Source organism: Rissa tridactyla, chromosome Z (assembly GCF_028500815.1).
Source record: "Rissa tridactyla isolate bRisTri1 chromosome Z, bRisTri1.patW.cur.20221130, whole genome shotgun sequence".
Classification (NCBI taxonomy): Eukaryota; Metazoa; Chordata; class Aves; order Charadriiformes; family Laridae; genus Rissa; species Rissa tridactyla.
In genome coordinates this window covers 58,151,657-58,170,260 of record NC_071497.1, presented here as the reverse complement: position 1 = coordinate 58,170,260, position 18,604 = coordinate 58,151,657, and the positions used below count along the sequence as shown (strand labels likewise).

General features: G+C 44.2%; 1 protein-coding gene across 2 annotated transcripts in view; it reads left to right on the top strand.

The window, feature by feature from the left end:
- DMRT1 (doublesex and mab-3 related transcription factor 1) overlaps nt 1-18,604 on the top strand; it is a 59,798-nt gene that overhangs the window by 26,247 nt on the left and 14,947 nt on the right. For both annotated transcript variants that reach the window (XM_054185952.1, XM_054185951.1), the window contains one exon: nt 7,543-7,705. In XM_054185952.1, the coding sequence (XP_054041927.1) occupies nt 7,543-7,705 (163 nt within the window). The remainder of the gene's footprint in view (nt 1-7,542; nt 7,706-18,604) is intronic.

The following is an 18,604-nucleotide window of genomic DNA, read 5'->3' as shown; positions in this document are numbered from 1 at the left end:
TCTCCTGTTCTGTAGGGCAGAGTGTAGTTCAAGGTCAGTGTCATGTAACTTACAAGGTGTTTCTCAGGGGCTGATCTGCAAGAAGGACTGTTATTGCTGGAAGAGTTACGAATTCATGGGGTTTGCATACTGTTATGACAGCATAACATTGCACAAATAATCATAAAAAGTTTTACAGTGAGAGCTAGGCTAGATAATACTTGATGTCAGTGGGCGCAGTGATGCTGAGGTTGTAAAACGCTGTGCGGCACTGAAGATGGTTTGTTGTAAGGGGAATGAGCTCTCAGCTGCTGCACGTGGTTAAACACCAGTTCTGCTCATGGAAGGTTACCAGCTAGGGAAGATGACAGAAATACAGTGTTAAATGGAGAAGGATGAATGAGTTTCTCTGTCAAGCACGATAAGGAGTTACAGGAGAGTTTCAAAGCATGATCCACAAAGAGGAATCAGACCTTGCTCACACCTTCAGGGGGTTTTGCTGGCAAACCTATATAGGCTGGTTCTCTCTAAAGGAATCATGTAGCTGTATCTACACAGGGATTTTTGTTGGACTGCCTGTACTTGACTTGGGTTTATTTTCTGCATGCACAGGCTATCTTAACCAGTCTTCCAGTATGAGTGAGCCTGCTTATGTGACCAGTAGTGCTATAAGTGTTTTGATCAAGGTTTTTGATTTTTGCTTCTTTATCAAAATGATGGCTGTGCTATGCCCACTGTGACCAGATCAGGGCAGCTTGCTGAGCTGTGAGCCTACAGGAGGGTTTCTTTGTTGGTACAAGCTGCCCGTGTGCTCACTGGAAGGTATCCTCGTTTAAGCAGTGTAGTCAAGACTCCTGCCTTTTCCAGGCTTTGTTGGTGGAGGCAGGCTTGTCCTGGAACAACTGTAACCACACAAGGAGAATTGCATACTTAAAGATAACTTCCGGATGCAGACAAGGCCTTGAGCAGCCCAGCTGTCTGCTGTTTCAGAATTTAAGGAGCAAGGGAGAAAAGCCAGGGAGGAAACGTGTGAGTGTGTGTGGGATGGGATGAGGATTAATGCATCATTGAGCCTTGGCAAATAAACTGAATCACTGAATCTTTAATGTAGATTAATGTCAGATTTCATTAGTCTTTGTTCTTTGCAGAGGCTCGCGTACTTGAGTGGATTTGTAGAGGTGCAATTTTTTTAGATATTTCTGTGTAGGTTTTGTTCATTTGTATACAATTATCCCAGAAGCTATATCCATCATGATTTGATAAGCATAATGGAGATGATAGTTTCGGTCCAGACCCCTTCAGTCATCTGTATTCTGCTGCTTCTGCCAGCTCTAAGGCAGATAATCAGATATGTCTGGTGTTGCACCTGAAGAAAAGACGAGCTTAGGTCGAAGAGGAAATGTAGCAGATGTGGTGGTCACCATGCATCTCCTGTCACTCCAGTGTTGTGTGAGCATCTGGACCCTCCTTTGGAGCTCTCATAATTGTTCATTACAACAGGAATTTATGTGCATCCAACCAATTAACAGTTCGATGAATTCATCAACATTAGTACTGCAAGTCAGAGCATGTTGGTATGCAGTGGAAGTTGGTGCTTCTGAAGCTGGTCTCGGTGTGACCCACTTAGGGACAGCAACTGGAAAATGATGGGGTGACCGCAGTCTCTTCTACCACAACAACAGTAAAACCTGGATGGACACATCTGAATCTAATCAGGCTTCATTCTCCAGGCTGGCAATGAAACTGCTGGCTTGTGACCCACACCATAAAGATAATCGGGACTCATTGTGAGTCGGCATCCTCCCCAAAAAGTGTTAGAACTCTTCTGGTTCCTACAGCCATACAGTTAAAAATCTGCAAAATGCGGAATGTGCCCCCATATCTGGGGACCAGTGGCTGAGTTTTCTTTGTTACTCTGGTGACTCCAGGGATCCTGCTTCAGAGAAAGGTTAAGGCTAGCCAAGCGGTTTTGGACAAATTCAAATTTCAGAATTTCATGTAACTTCTGCTCTGAGGTGGTTTGTGTTTTTTCCCCTTTTTTTTTAATGAAGCTTGGCAAACAAGTATTTTCACTTAAAAAAACTCAACTTTTTTGTTCTTGCCTTAAACCAGTTTAGAGCAAAAACCTGAAGTAAGTATTGGTGAGAGTCAGACTAAGAAATTGTAACTCCTTTTCTAATATGTGAATTACATTTAGCATTTCGAAGTGCAATACCTAACATTGTTGAGATAGGAAACTGGTTTTTAAAAAATTCTTAAAAAGTAGCAAACATGCAAAAATGTCTTTTACTAAATCCAGAAAAGTGTGGCTGTGATAGGGCAACTAGTAGTTTGAACTCTTAAGAACAGCTGCTTGCTAGTAAAAAAAAATTATCTTTTCAACTTCTACAACCTGATTGTAGTTTCTGGCACAGTTTTTCCTCCAATAAGCCTGACCTTTTTACAGAAATGTGCGGTCTAACTCTCCAGAAATAGGTGTAAAATGTGTAAAATATATGTGTGTCTGTGTGTGTGTTTATGTGTAAATATATACACATTGTGCAAGTCACCCGACACAATCCTGATTTTATGTGTAAGCAGTGTATTATATACTGTATTCATAACATACCCTTCACACTACAGATTTATGCTAAAAGTATCCTAATGTTTCTGACAGCTCATGTGTGACATGAATGCAATCCATATTTCTTGGAGGAGCTAATCTAAGCGGTTTATTTTCCGATACTGCTGATAGGGCTATATCTCTAGGTGTCACCGCAGTTGAGATTCTGATGGTAACATATTGTTTATGGGTCACTGCCTTTGTCTAAAAGAATAGGTTGGAACAGAATAGCAAAGGTTAATTAAGTTTGTCTATCAAGGAGGGACAGATATAGATGTCTCTTGTATTTTCCGTGCTAGAATCAAAGTTAAGGCAGGGTATCATAGACTCGTTTTTCCCTCGTGCTGGAAAATATGCTTAGTTGGTTTTAGGAGTGAAACAAAGCCACTCTGGGCAGCGGGAGTGCAGCAGTAGTTGTGATGGGTCAGCTCACGGGCAATAGCACTGCAAGGTGGGAGAGTCGCAGCAACCCTGGTTTACAGCTGGGGAAACTGAGGCAGGGAAGTGTTAAATAACTTACCCATGGTCACACAGCCCACAGGTGAAAGAACGGAGATTCCTGATGTCTGGGTTTCCACTCTGGTGCCCAGCGGATGCTTTCTTGCCTCACGCCAGAAACCAACTTGTGAATTCTGCTGTTTGCAAGTGACGACACATAAATGCGAAATGCAGTTTTAAGCCCCCTGAAGCTGGCTTTATTTTTAAGATAAAGGCAGAAGGAGGAGGCTATGTTAAAACTTCTAACAGAGTTTCTCTGGTGTTTCCGTAGTTACTGGTTTTGTTTTAAGGCAGCTGTGGGTGGGACAGAGGGACGGAAAGCCTGGGTGAAGTGACGTGGCCAAGATCAGGTGGCACACCAGTGGCAGAGCTGAAGGATAGTACTTAGGTCTCCTCTATTGCTCTGAATTTTTTGCAGCCCTTTTCACCTCTTCCTAGTTGTCCTTCTTGGGAATAAACCCCACAGTCAGTCACAATGAACTGCAAAATGAGAAGGTGCTACTAAGAGTAGTGCTGGCCTGCACACAAGGAGATTGCGGCTGGCAGCTTCTGCAAATAAAAGAATTAGCCGAGTGATGTTTTGTCTGAATGAATCATGTGGGAAGGGCAGGACAGTTTTCTAGTCTCTGAGGCTGGAAGAAGTGAGACACCACTTGTGTCTGCTTTGCCTCTTTGCTGTCTCTGGTTTGTCCACCTCCTCTCCTCGGCTCTTCTTCCATGAAGATGTGTAGAGGTTTAGCAGGTCCTGCCAGGAGCTTGGAAGGAGGAGCTGGGCCTTACATTGCTCTTCCACCAGCTGTTGAGAAAGCTCTTCTGCAGGAATGGTCTGAACTGATGCAAGACCATTTTCTTAGTGCTTTCCTGGCATTTGCTACATATTCTGTCACTGTTGGACGCTGCTGTGGGGCTGCACTGACTGTTGTGCTCAGTGATGGACAAATCCTGCTTCCAGCTTACCTGTTTGTGGATGAGCTGTAGCTGCCTTTGATTCCCCATGTTGGCTTTACAAGGGAACAGGGGAAGAATTTCCAGTGCATGCATGGTCTTTTAATCAGGCCATATTTGTTCATGAGTTATATGCATCCCACTGTACATCCTTTAAGAAGTTACTGAGTGTGCGCTGTGTTGCACCGTTTAGGGGAACCTGTAAATGCTGAATAGGCCAAATGTGCATCTCCGATGATCCGTGTCTGCCCCTGAAGCCAGTGAAGTACTTGGTGAATCAATCCTGCAGCTGGGGCAGGGTGGGAGCGATGTGTGGCTGGAAGGGGATGCACTGTAAGTCAGCGGCTTGGGTGTTCAGCTCAGGAGCTCTGCTTGCTCTCTGCACGCAAGTGCATGCCTTTCCCTTCCACAGCACTTTCTGCCCTAAAACATGCGTTTTTCTTATTGCACATAGCCTGGGGTGATACAAACCAGAGTGGCTTGTGGGACCATCCCAGCCCTTGCCTGCCTTGGCCTCGCTGTAGGGCTGGAAGGGGCGAGGGAGGCAGGAGGAGACACTAGAGGGCCAGGCACCTCCTCCTGTGATCCCTGCATTGCCTCAGCATTCACCCAGGACAGGACCCAGGGGAGGATCCCAAACCCAGCATGTGGCTGCAGCCTTCGGCAGGCCAGACTGCCCTGGACTGGAAGTAATCTGAATATTCCAGGGCCTCCCCAGGGTTGTTTTTATCACCCTTTCTGGCACCCAAAAATGTGCAAGGACTCTCCAGAGCTGCAGGAGTTAATACAGAGCAAATGCCCCTTCTCATAGGGTAGAGATCTCCTAAGCCCCCTTTTTAATGCAGCGCTAAGGTCAAGAATTTTTACGGATGGTTGTTTTTTTATTGTTACTGTAAAACAGGATTGCTAAGCACTATAAAAAGAAAACCTTATGGTTCAGATTTACTGCGGTGTGTATTCTAAACAGTTTAATAAAACAAAACCAAAAGCTTTTAGATTTTCTTCAGTGGTTAATACGCAGCATATTCTTTGCAGAGCCAAGCCTTTGGCTGTCGGTCGAACTGTGGTTCATAGACTTGGTGTGGGTAATAAGATTATAAAACATGTCTCTTGCTAGCCAGCTACCACACACTAATAATAATAGTAGTAATAATTCATTGCATCCAGAGATTTTAGGTGAGTTGTTTTTTTAAGAAATGGAGAAAAACCCTAAAAAAGGGTTTGAAAGGAAACAGGTCACTGCATCCACTCTACAGGGAGAGGAAACATGCACGTGATCGTTGCGGTGCCAGGGAGTGATCCCTCCATTTTGTTACAGCTGAAGTAATGCTGTCTCCTGCAGGCGACCTTTTCTCGGTTGCACACATGCACTTGCTCAAGGGAGAGATGGAGATGTGAAGACCGCGGATGCTGCCTCACCAAGGGAAGGAAGATGATGTGTGCAGAACAGCAGACAGAGAGGAGTTTGCTAACTTTTTTCCCCCAGTACTTCTAGAGCTGTTGAGCTTTGCAGATGTGCAGATTCAGCATGGCTGTTGGACTGAGCTTTTGGCCAGTTTGTATTGCAAATCCATAATTTCAGGGCAGAGGCAGTCTTGGTTTTGTGGAGGGAGTCTGTGCACAGCACAAATGACCATTTCCAGGTGGAGACTGCCCTTTTTCAGAACAACAGAGGAGACACCAGTGTCTCTTTCAAGTTGAGGATGCTTTGGGATGACACATTCATTTTTTTTAAGAGCAATTTGCTATTTATCATGGATGAAACTTAGTGCATGTTGGCCTTTTTCTGTATGCATAGGGTACAGATGGTAGAAAAATCACCTTTTAAGTAAGACTCTTACTTTCATAGGCTAAAAGTGTGTCATGATGATCCTTCAGTACATGTGCAAATACGTGCAACTGTGCTGCCGTCAGAAGATGGGCAGAGATGCACTTTGCTTCCCGCAGACAGCCACCGCTGGCTCTCAGTACTGAATCTCACTGCAAACGTGGCTCCACATGGGAAGCGAGATGGTGCCCTCTGTCTCAGAGAACACCAGCAGGATTTTAGGTGACTCGGGCCACATTACATCCAGCTAAGCATACTAAAATGCATATTGAATTATTAAGGGGGGGGACCTCTGGAAAACAAGGAGTGACTGCATTCTGGCTGCTTTTCTGGGAGGTGCCAGTGCCTCCTTCTTCCAGGACCAGATCCTGAGGGTCTGCTGGCGCGGGGTGGCCATCTGGGACAGCAGGTTCACCCCCTGCCTCCGCTGCTCCCCAGGTCTGAGCATCGCAGCCTGGTTGAGGAGCAGGGCTCCCTGCGTGGCTGGCTGGGATCCAAGGGGACCACAGTGGAATGGCCAGAGCTCCCTTAACCAAGGTGAGATGGGGCTGAAAAGGTTGTCAGGCCCTTCCACTTGCGAAGACAACATCTAATGACATAGCTGGATGTTTGTTTCTGTTGGCACTGCTGCCTTTAATACGTGGTACAAAACTTCTCTGCCCAGAAGTTTTCCATCTTACTGCTCATTCACTGCTCAGCAGACTTAGTGAGATCAGGTAGTCTTACCTCTCCTGTTGAAAATCCTGATCTTGTGAAGTGTTTGGCTGCATTTTTTGGAGCACTGTAGCCACGTTACATTGCAGAGCTTTGGAACAAATAATAGTAGATGGTAGTTCTTTCATAAAACAAAAATTTTAATAAGCATTATTTCCTTTCTGAGGAGATTACTTTGGATGATTTCAGGGCATTGGAGTAGGATAAACTTGGATTTCTGAGTGCTGCCAACCTGAGGGCTGCAGGAGGGAGAAGGGGTTGTCTGGTGGCCACCATGCTGATAGAGCGGACCTGCTCGACAGTGTCCAGCTGTGGCTCCACTGCAGGCTTCCTATGTAGTCTGTCCACGACTTGGTTTCTCTGGGTAAATTAGGAAAATATTTTTCCATCTCTCTGGGTTGTAGGAAAAGCGGTGTGTTTGCATGTGTGTGTCACTGTTCAGGTGCCGTGAAGCATGTCCTGAGCGAGTCGAGTTGGTAAGACGGTCCTCCTTAGCCCATAGGTCCCCGACAGAGCAGGTACCACTGGTCTGAGATGGGTTAGCCTCTGGGGGGGGATGTGGGGACTGGATGGACACTTTGCCTCTGACACTCCAGGTGTGTGCAGTTGAAGGGATCTGGAAAGCTTGCCGTGGTGTTGTTTGTGCCAGAAGCAGGGGACTTGCCAGGAATCTCCTTGCAGTGAAGGCTACGTGCTTGTGTGCCAGACGTGGCTTCACCTGAGGCAAGGTAAACCAGCCATAGGGATGCTGGTGCTGCTGCTAGCTCGCATCCTGCGCCACGCCACCTCACCTGCAGCTGAGCGGTGTGGGCACGCCGGGAGCCAACAAAAGCAAAAACCTAAGGCCAGGCCCGTCAGGATTTTACTTCCCACCCACCCCACCGTGAGCTCCTTCAAAGCCGTGTGTGTGGGGGGCAGGAGGCTGGAGCCGGGGCTCAGCTTTCACAGGCTGCTGTTGTGCTTCTCTCTCCGACAGGTGAAGGGCGTGGAGAGCCGCCACGCCATCAGCTCCCAGTACCGCATGTGCTCCTACTACCCACCCGCTTCCTACCTGGGACAGGGGGTTGGTGCTCCCACCTGCCTCCCCCAGATCCTGACCTCTGAGGACATCCCATCCTACTCGGAGTCGAAAGTGAGAGGTACGTGCACCCAGAGGGGCGTCTGGGACCACCTTGCCTTTCGGCAGGCACCCAGGAGGTGTGGGTCGCTGCTGGGAAGGAAGCCGGGCATCAGAGAGCAGGTGTTTGCAAGGTGGACCTGGTCGAGTGGTTGGTGTCCCTGCCCATGGCAGGGGGCTTGGAACTAGATGGTCTTTAAGGTCCTTTCCAACCTAAATCATTCTATGATTCTGTATGACTCTATGGTAGACATTTTCCGGAAGGGTTGTAGTGGGGTGTCAGCGTAGGTCTGTTACTGTGCAGTGGTGCAAGCCTGTACTTCAGAAGTCTAATGGTTCAGGTGTGCACTTAGTCATACCTTTCTGCTTCAATGTGTGTCTCTTAAGTTGTACAAAGAGTCATTTGAGGTGCTGTCTCTGGTGCTCACCACCTGGCTCCTTCAAAGGAACAAAAAATTGTCTTTGCCCCAGCCACAGAATTATCTTTCCTGTCCTTTCTTCTCAGAAATACTGACTCTGATTTTTTCCACAAGCCTCCCATCGAGCTTTTGCTGTCCTCTTCTTTCTGAACCATGTGTGGGAACTATTCCTCCATCCCAGCTGTGTCGTGAAGCCCTTTGCAGACTTGCTTCCTTGTTTGCATTCAAACTCATCACACCATGTTACTTCTACTGCAGATAATTTTTCCTTTTCATATCTGGTGTTTCTTGGCTCTCCTAAGGATTACTATCATCTGCAATAATCTCCAGGAAAGCATTGCTGAATTTACCCTTGGTCCAGTAGTATCTTATAGTGCACACACAGGCGTTAACATGGCCCTTCTGGAGTAGACCCAACTGCATTGAGATGCTTCCCTATCCCTGGAACAGGACAGCAACTGATGCTAGAAAAATAAGAAGAGAAACAGAGAAAGTGTAGGGTGATTCTGCTTTGTATGTCCAAAATCCTCGCACTCCTACAGCATTCAAAGGTGTCCCAAACTGTTGATTGCCTCTGAGCCAGGTTCCATAATTGTTTTTGGTCATGGCCTTACTGTGGCTGATGTCCTGGGGGCTGTTGCATTTCTGTTGTGAAAAATATGGTGGTTGTGTCATGACAGGACCTTAAGGACTCAAATGAAGTTTGGAAGGTGAAGTGTGTATAAAGTCATACCTGTGGCTGGTGTAAATCAGCACGGAGCCCTTGAGTTCAGTAATTCCAGAATGATTTATGCTGAGGAGGTGGCTGCTCTTTTGGAGCGGCTGTTTTCTGAAAGTCTTCTAACTAATTGTGACGTATCGGATAGATGAGGAAACAACACGTGGTTTGATGAAACCTTAGACTTTTCCTCCTTCTCCAGTAGTTTTAAATGGCTTAGAGAAATCAGTGATCCTTGGTTCATTTTCCTGCTCTTTTCTTCAGTTTTATTTTCTTCCCTCTTCTCTGGCCACCACTGAGCAGTGACGTCTTCCTTTCTGCTCATTGGTCGGAGGAGCGTTTGGCTTTATGCTCAACTGCAGTTGACACTTTTTCTTGCATCCATCACTACTAACTCACTAAGAAGCCTTACCAGTCGAGTGTTCTTACAAATAGACAAAAGACCTTATACCCTTTGTTCCCAAATGCACTTCAGTAATTTTTCATCTCTCTAGAAAAAAAAGTTGTGCGTAATGTGCCACTGATTTTTAAACTGCATAAATACTGTATTTTCAATAATCCCTGACTGCTTCTCCAGACAGTATTCCACACACAGATATTGTTCCCTAAGTTACACCATCAATCAGAAACCGACAAGCAGTGAGATGTAATTTACTGAGATCAAACAGCATTTTCCAGACTCTGAAGAAGTGTTTTTCCATAGCAGGGAGCTAGTGGGTGAAAGAGGCACCAATATTTTGTGAGAAACTTGAACATGTGAGCAGGACCATACCCATTTAATGGGCTTCTTAGAAGCATCTTCTTTTTCATTATGCATGTTCTTGGAGGAGATAGCTGCTTTTACTTTTTACATCCACAGACAAAATAATATTCTCAGAGCGTTGGTCCCATGATGTTACTTCTACGATGTTTTTCTTCTGGTGGTTTTCACAGTCCTTGGAAGGTTTGAGTTTTTTTCCATCTTTATTGTCATCTGTGTGAGTGCTGAGTCAGCCAGCAGGCTGTGACTGGTGGATCCTGCGTATTAAAGAGGGTGGTCCATTCCCCCAAAGTACTGACTGCCCATGCTGCAGGTCCTGTCTCATACAAAAGACACGCTCTTATGCATTTCCCCATTGCTTGTTGGGCTGAACTTTCTGTACGATGCCCGACTGCTTTGCATGAAGCCTGGTGACATGTTTCTGCAGGGTTAGCCATTGACACTTGCTAAAGACAACTCTAGTGCATGTTTTAAATAAACAAATCATATTTTACTCCTTCCTTTTCTGCGGTTGAAGTGGTAACCATGCTCAGAGACTTGTTTTCTTTTTAAGAATACTTGTTCATAGATTTTAATTTGCAGAAGGGAACATTAAGATCATCTAATCTTACTTGCTATATAATGCAGACTGTAAAACTTCACCTAATAACTCCTGCAGCAACTCCATAACTAATTTTTTACAGATCTATGAGTGAAGACGTACGTATTGTTAATCCAGAATTTTTACAGGATGGTGACAGTGCGTATAGAAGAGCAATAGGTCAAAATAAAAACCTTATTTTGTAGCCAGATTTACAAAACATTGTAAACACGTATCTTTAACAGAAATGGTTATTAAATTCCCAAGCACAAATCTGAGATGGTCTTACAACACATGCAGTCTGTTACCCACAACTCAGTTGTAACCTCAGCTCTGTAGAAATCTTGCCGGTTCGTGCATTATCTCAGCTAGTATTTCAGTCAGCCTGTTCCATTACTTTTGTTCTGCTAAGTTAACTGCCTGTTTAGACCAGTTGTATTGAAAGGGAGGAGAGATGAGCTAGCAGATCACTGATTTACACTTTCTTTGTTTTTATGAATGATGCAAAGTTCTCAGGAAGCTTCTGACATTTGTACATGAGGCCATACCGTGTTAGTGTGTTGCATATAGTAATGGGCTGACATTTTCTGAATGGCAAAACACCATCAGTCAATCTCCTTTCAATCTGAAGCGGTTCTAAGTAAAATGGTTTTGCTTCCAAGTAAGCACAGCTGCTGCCCTTCCAGCTGAAACTGGAAGAAATGGGGAGAAAAAAAAAAAGACAAACCAGTGACAAATGGCAAAAGGATATTTTTCAGAGGGCTCTCTTAAATTACCAGGTTATGAGTTTTGTATAATTATTTCCAGGTGGGAGAGGGATTTTGTAGTCTGTAGTTTCAAAAGATTTTTCCTCTCCTTTTTCTGCAAGAGCAATGAGAGGAAAAGGTGTATGAATGTATGAGAGATTGTTATCAATCCCTGTGCATGGAAAGCATACTTCAAAACATGACTTTCTTTTGGAAGAAGCCAAGCTGAGAGAGAGATCCTTGTGCAAGGTGTCCCCGCCCACAGCAGGGAGATTAGAACTAGATGATCTTTATGGTCGTTTCCAACCTGAACCATTCCGTGATTCTGTGAAATAGAAGGATGCAAAGGAGAAACATCCCTGTATTTGCAGACACCTTTGATTTTAAAGTAGTTACTTTGTCTTAAAGTTGGCATGGAATAAAAACTCCTCTTTGTCATTATTATGTGAAATGTTGAGATAATTGTTCTGTGTGCCCGTGCCTGTGGTGAAGGAGATGGCTTGCATTTAAAATGTTGCTCTAGCTGCTTTGGGTTTGAATTTCTGTTTTTCTGTCTAAGTGTCAGGATAGTTGGAAACAGAAGTAATGAAGCACTGGACCAGTGCTGTATTTGTAGCTTGAATATAAAGCAGGAGCCTGAAACGCCTCCCAAACACAAATAAGAAAAACTGATCATTTTGATCACTCTCTTATCATTTTGTTCATTTTGATACAGAAAAGGTCAACAGTTTTGTGTAAATTAGCAAACACCATTTTATGAAGGAGAACTTTTCTAGTAACAGATTTTTTTTTTCATCAGAACGGCTTCAAACATTTTCAAAACACCTTTTCACGGTTCTTTCTAGAAGTTAAATAACTGGTAGCCCCAGTTTTACAGTCGTGGAAATCAAGGCAGCACAGACTTTTCCAGGGTCTGCATTTAAAGACTCCCCCTTGTGTCTCTCTGCTTGGATGCTGTATGGAGAACAGTGCTGACCCATTGGAGAAGCCTTCCCCAACAGGAGTGGCTCTGTGAAGAGCCTCTTCCAGTGGTTTCACAATCAAGGACATGTTGGAAACAGTCTCCCACCTTAAGACAAAAGGTTTCATTTTGGCAAAAGCATCGCTGGAATGCGAGGAATGCTGTGTGTGATGGAAACATGCACGAGAGGTTGGATGTTTCTTTCAGACCAGGTTACTGTGCACCAAAGTTATGCTCCTTTTTTGAGGTTTCCTACAAACAGTATTTTTGCATGGGCCTGTGCCCTTGAAATGCCATGCGGGATAAGAGTAAGGCTCCAGAGCCACAGGTGGCACCTGGCTGTAGGATCAGAGAGGTGAAGGAGACCTGGTATGCAAAAGGTCTTTGACACGATGCCCTCAGACCTGAACTGCTTTCTGCAAGCAGTCAAGCTATATAGACGGCACTGCAACAAAGCAGACTTGTTTGGTATGGCTAAGAAATTACCCCAAAGAGCGGAAAAAAGCCTTGCATCTATTTGCTCTTTATTTGCAGCCAGCTGGCAGGGCTATTGTAATAAAGCACTTAGAGAAGTAGGGTATAACAGCAGAAAATAGCCCAAATTTTCCTCCATCACTGTAAGCTGAAGAGTTGCTGTTGCTTCGGGGTCTGAGCATTGTCAAGCCTGAGAGGTGCCACTTCGACTCCTTTTCCACGCGCCTCGTCAGTAGAGCACCAGCAGAAGTGCATCTTGGAGGGGTTTCAGCAGCAGAATGTGCAGGGAACATATAATTTTGCTCCTAGAACTGGTACAATTCAGCAATATTTAGCTTGTGTGTTTTGTGTGTGTGTGTCTATCTGTGCATCTTTTGCTTAAAAAGTGACATTTGTTCAAGAGTATGCTATCCCTAGTGATGAAGGAGCAAGCAGCATTTGTTGAAACTCTAGATGGTATTTTCCACTATCCATCTTACATAAAACTTCACTAGTAAATTTTAAAATAAGATACAAGAAGAGAGGAAGGGATAACCATCTAAATCTGGAGATCTTGGAACAGTCAGTTCAAGTGGGTCACTTGATCTTTACACAACTGTTTTATCTTTTGTTGTCTGTTCTCATTGCTGCTGCTTACAGTCCCCAGTGGCTGTGCTGTGTGTGGCTTCCCTTAGGCACTCATTACAAGGACGGTGAGCAGATTTTAAACTGTGTTTTCCCAGGCCTTGGTTTCCACTGCCAGTTGCGCAGATGCCCTTTTAACATGCCATTTTCATTTTCAATAAAAACTTGAATTTTGGGCTTAGCAGACTAGACAGTTCTTGGGTTTGGAGATTTTTTTATCTTTTAGACCAAGCAGGTCGCTAACCCTGTTTTGTGACATTCATATTCATGCTTCATCGTTTCATTAGCTGTAACAGCAGCTATCGAAATACATTTGAGAATGTGAGGCATATTCAATATAAGCCCTGGTAACTAACTCATTTTTCTATGTGTTGAAGCCTTTTTGTAAATGTCTCTGTGTTCTAAATGAGGTTGGATTTGGTGATGATTTGACCAATATTAAAATAACTTTATAAGGTCTGATTGATAGAGAAGGGAATTCCTGAAAGGAAATGAATGTAAGCGTTTGCTTCCATCCCATTTTGCTTCAGTTTATTCCTGATTAGAAGGCTTATTTTCATAGTTTCTTCTCTAAATGCAACCTTTATGTTATACTCGCTCAGAAGCACACAGAAATAAAGCAATAGGTGCAGCAAAGCCACTTGTCATTGGGCAGTTGCAGAATTAGCGGTTTGATTCACGAGTTGTGCTGATTCATGCCAGGGCGGCTGATGAGCCCTTGCTGTTTGCTCTGGGGGAAGCTGCTGCTCCTGCCGCAGGAGCTGAGCAAGCTGTATTTTTGTTGGTTTTCTCCCCAAGCCTGTTTTTGTAGAAATTGCATTATTTTTGGAGTGGGGCTGTAGCATCCTCTAGGGGGAATGCTAAGCTCTCATGAAAACTACTTGTGAACGCTTTTGTTTGTTGGTGACCTAGCAAGAGAGAGCGGGATAGCCTGAAGTCTTGGGAGATGCTGGTGGGACCCCATCCACCCAAACCAGCAAAACCACATCCACCCAGAAGAGGGTCAGCCCGGACAGTTGTTGAGCTGTGGAAGAAAGATTTCTGTCGTGGCCTGTATTTATCCACGCTATAATATTTGGTGTAGATAAAAGGGTGCAGGATTTTTGAAGTTCAAACCTGTATTTCAGGCTTGCAGGCATTGGTTTGGTAAAACAGGGATTTAAGGAAAGTCCTTGTGTTCTGAGGAAATCAAATCAGTGATACAGTGCAGATCCAAAACAATAAATTTAAGCCTGCAGCCAAAATCTCTACTTTTCTTAATTTTCTTCTATGAAAAGAAGTTCCTGGTGTCCTATCAACCCCAGCCTGAAAACAATTTGTTTTGATGCGTGCCCTTCACTCTTGCTGGCCCTGGCTGAGGGTGTGGCAGAGAGCAGGCACTGTGGCGAGTGATGCCACCTTGATGGCACGCTGCAGAGTGCACGTGGTGGTGCTGGACCCCACACCAGGCATCAGCATCTCTCTGCAAGCCCCTGCCGGAGTGCTGTCCTGCGAAAAGTAATGGTTCCGTTTGATTGCTTTTGCCGGACATCTTCCCTCTTTTCCTTTTAATGTTTTTAGAGAGTAAGGTTTCTTCTCAGTCCCTCTCGCCGTTAGGAGGGTTTTGGAGCCATGTGTCAGAGACCAATGGTTTATACCCACTGGGGCCCTGGACTTACTTTCCACCTGTTTGAGCTGCTCTTTGTGTGGGACGGAAGATGTTACTTCAGCTGGTGAGGCTGTGTGGGTTTTTTCCTCACACTTTAAAGGATATTGGATACTTCACTTAAAAATCCACACATCAGTTGATCTTCTTCTTTTTACACCTGATGGGGCTTCGACACTGATTTTATTACCTCTAGATGCAGAACTTTTCCCACTGCAAGCAGAAATTGATAGAAATAGTAAAACAAACTACCATAAAATTATAAAACAAACGAAGCCGTCTTGTCAGGACAGTGGTGATCACAGTGTGGTTACCCAGGCATGATTTGTAATTGTGACAAACAGCGGTACTGCTCGCCCCTTTGCTTTGCTTTAGTGTGCAGTTGCATCCTCGTAGCTTGGCTGGTTAAGAGAGGAGAGAGCTCGCTCCATCTTCAGCATATTCTGTGCGTAAGGGTCCGTGTAGAGCATCTCATAGGTCATGCCAGCTTTGTAGTTCAGGTGAGAGTCTCCAGCGGAGCTGATGCTTCTGCCGCCTCTTCTGCTTATAAAGGCGTTCCCATGAGCAACCCTTTGCAGATTGTGAGAAACTGTAGCAAAAGAAGACTTTGCTGCTGATCTCTAAAGAAAAGAAAAGAGGAACTGAAAGGAAAAGGCAGAGCAGCGTAGACTGGCTTTGCCTCGAGCAGGGAGGCGGTGAGCCGAGTTGTGGCTCTTTGCAGGCGGTTGTTGCAGTCCATGGCGCTGCTCCCACATCACAGTGATCTCGGGAGGGGCAGGGGGGAAACAAAGAAAGGTAGCATCTCTCCCCACTGCTGTGCTTGCATGCCCTGAGTGATTTCCTTTCTCTGTGCGTTATACCCTGTTGCAAGGGTAGACTTCTGACAGAAGAGAACAGAAGTGGCTTTCCTGCAAGCAGTGGGCAAAGGAGCCGGGGGACGGTTGAGTGCTGCGTTAACTACACAGGATACAGTAGAGCGGTGTTGTGTGAGCAGACAGCCCATCATTTATTCTGCCCGTTTTATAAATATGCATACTTATATTGCATGTGTAAATAATACCAGGGTATGTTGCCTGCGCATGATGTATGTAGCCCTGCGGGGCAGGGTGGGGGGTGGATACCAAGGCTACTTAATGGGCTTTCTTAATTTATCAACCATTAGCATGCCTGCCCATCAAATGTTTTTAATTCTATGCTTCAGTGTAACCGATGAGTTTATTTCCAGTGCTCCTCGCAGGCACAGCTTAGGCCAAGTACAAGTTGAATAACCTTCAGGAAAGCTGTGCTGTCCTTCTGTCGGCCGCTGTCTTTGAAAATTGCCTGCAGAGTTAGTGAGCAGGAACAGTTAAGATTTACAAACAATGATGAAGCTTGTCATGCATCTTTCACCATTCATCATCTGGGTGCCGTGGCTGGGCGGTGAAGTGTTCTTCATAAAAACCAGCTCAGTGTGAAATACACCTCGCAGCAATGTTTACTGCTCTGAAACTCGTCAGCAGCCCTTTATAGTAAATCCAGATTGCGATGTGACATTACAGTATATCATTGCAGAGCGCGCTGGGGTTTACACTAGGAATGAGTGCAGTTCACACCAGATGAGATGTCGAAATTGAGTTATGTAGGAATTTGGCTGTTATATGGGGATAGCTTTTGTTTTCTGAGGACTGAAAGTTAGCTTTATATATATAATATATATAATCTACACATACCTGTACTTGTGTGTGGGTGCCTATATCGATAGAGAGATATATATACATGGATATATGGATACACACATGCTATGCGCACATTCTATATACAAACACTGTGTATGGTCAAATACAGATTTCTCTGATGGAACACTGTCTTATTTTTATGCTATTTCTTAAAAGTATTTCAGTATTTTGTTTAAGTGCAGCGTTTTAGCATTGGCTTTTCAGCAAAGTAGCCTTTTACTTTGAAAAAATACCGTTGAATAATACAGTTCTTCGAATATTGTAGTTTTATGGTTCCTTGGCTAGAAATACAAAATGTGAATTTTGGTTTAGCTTAATTGGGTTTTTTGTAGGGTTGCTACAGCAGATGCTAACGTTGAATTTCTCAGCAGCAGAGCCGGGGGACCTGTGAGATGAGGGTGTTACATACAGACGGTGTGCTGTGCTCCGGCGAGGCAGAGCTGCTCAGCTGGAGGAGGTTGCTTCTGAGATGTAGAGGTGATGCAGCTGGCTGGTAACCACCAAAACGGAGCTAAGGCCCATTGGTAGGTTTTGGTTTGGGTGCAGGGTTGTTTTGTTTTGGTTTTTTTTTCTTGGTTTGAATGTCTCCCAGAGATGCAACTTTGAGCAGAAGATTTGGAGGAAATTTACCCAGGAACCTTAAAATACAAAAACTACAAAAGTTACTGGTGCATCTGGCTGGAATGACAGATGGTCTCCCTGCTTGTTTTAGTCCCTTCAACTGCAGTGGGAAAACAAGGTCATTGAGAATAAGATAAAATAGTAGGTGCCTTTGTCCAATTACATAAGTAGGAAGTCAGTGCAAAATACAACCAAGACACTTCTCTGAGTAAATTGAGAGTTAGTCTTTGGAGGTAAATCTGCTCTCTTGGGGATCTGGTAGTCTGAGAAATATCCCTGGAGTTAAACAGTAATAGCCACATGAAGTAGAAAGCACACTGTGTTGGTTGGCCCACAGACAAGGACAGTAACTTGCTTTAGTGAAAGTTGGGTGCTTTGGTGGCAGTTAGCTTATTAAAAAGTAATGAAAGAAAAGATTGGAGATAGACCAGCAAAGTTTTTAAGTACTTCCTATGATGTTGTTATTTCAGTGCTATACTGCAAATCCTGGGAATTAAGTTATATTTCACTGTTTTTAGTGCTGTGACTGCTTTACCCTCTGTGTTTGAAACAGACCTGGCATGTCCTGGACTCTTCACCAATGTCTTTTGGTTTTATTATTGCTTGGCTTTTCGGCCAGAGGGAGAGATGTGATGTTTGAAATACTGTTGTATTTAATTTTAGATTTCTGAGACCCATGCTCTGGTATTAAATATAGTTCAGAAGTGGAAAAAGGAGTGGGACTGCAGTTGGTACTACCAGAGAGGAGAGAAAACTATACTTCATTTGTCCTCCTCAGCTGTTTTCAGCTGCTGTTTTTGCTTTGAGTGCTGGTCCTGCAGTAAAATCATACTTTTGTAGCTCAGAACAGTTTCCACAATGTGTTTATTGTTACTAATTTTATTTAGTTGATTTATTCTGTTTTTCTAAAAAAACACCTAACACTGTAAAGTTTACCTTTCAGTCTGCTGCAGGCAGTATGAAGGTGAAACTTCAGATCCACTCATCATGTAAATACAGAGGCTTCCAGGCATACCAGTAGAATTCTAGACTTGTTTGTGTTCATAATTATCTTAATGATACAGTATTAATCTCACCTGCTTTTTTACCAGAGGCTTTAAAGGAACCAGTGAGCTTTCTCAGAGGCGACGGGGGGAGGTGGTGGTGGTGGTGGTGAGAGGGTAGAATTATTGAGCATTATTTATGAATATTTTTTTTACTCTGTCCTTTTATTTTGAGAAGGGAAAGTTTGGACATCTTTTATGTTACTCTTGTGGCTTGAATTAGAGGGGTGGAGAGTAAAGCTGTCACTTATAATGTAGTGGTTTCAGGTGCCAGAATGTTGCATATAAAATCAAAGGGACGTATTTCTTCACAACCTTGACTGCTTTATGTACCTGTTCGGTTTCTAGTAACTTTACTAAGCTGCAGTCTTCAGATATATATAGTAAGTGGTGCCTTGACATAGGGGTGCTGTAATAGCCTTAGGAAGCTTGAGGTCTTTACGAATACATACTCAGAACACTATCATAGAGCTTGTCATTTAATTTCCCATTCTTGCAGGTGACTCGCTCCTCTTGCCTTGTCTGCCATATGTAGATTGAAAGAGAGTTCCGGGAGTCAGGGCAGGAATTGCAAAAAATACTCCAGAAAGGTGCCATATTAACAGTATTTGGTGC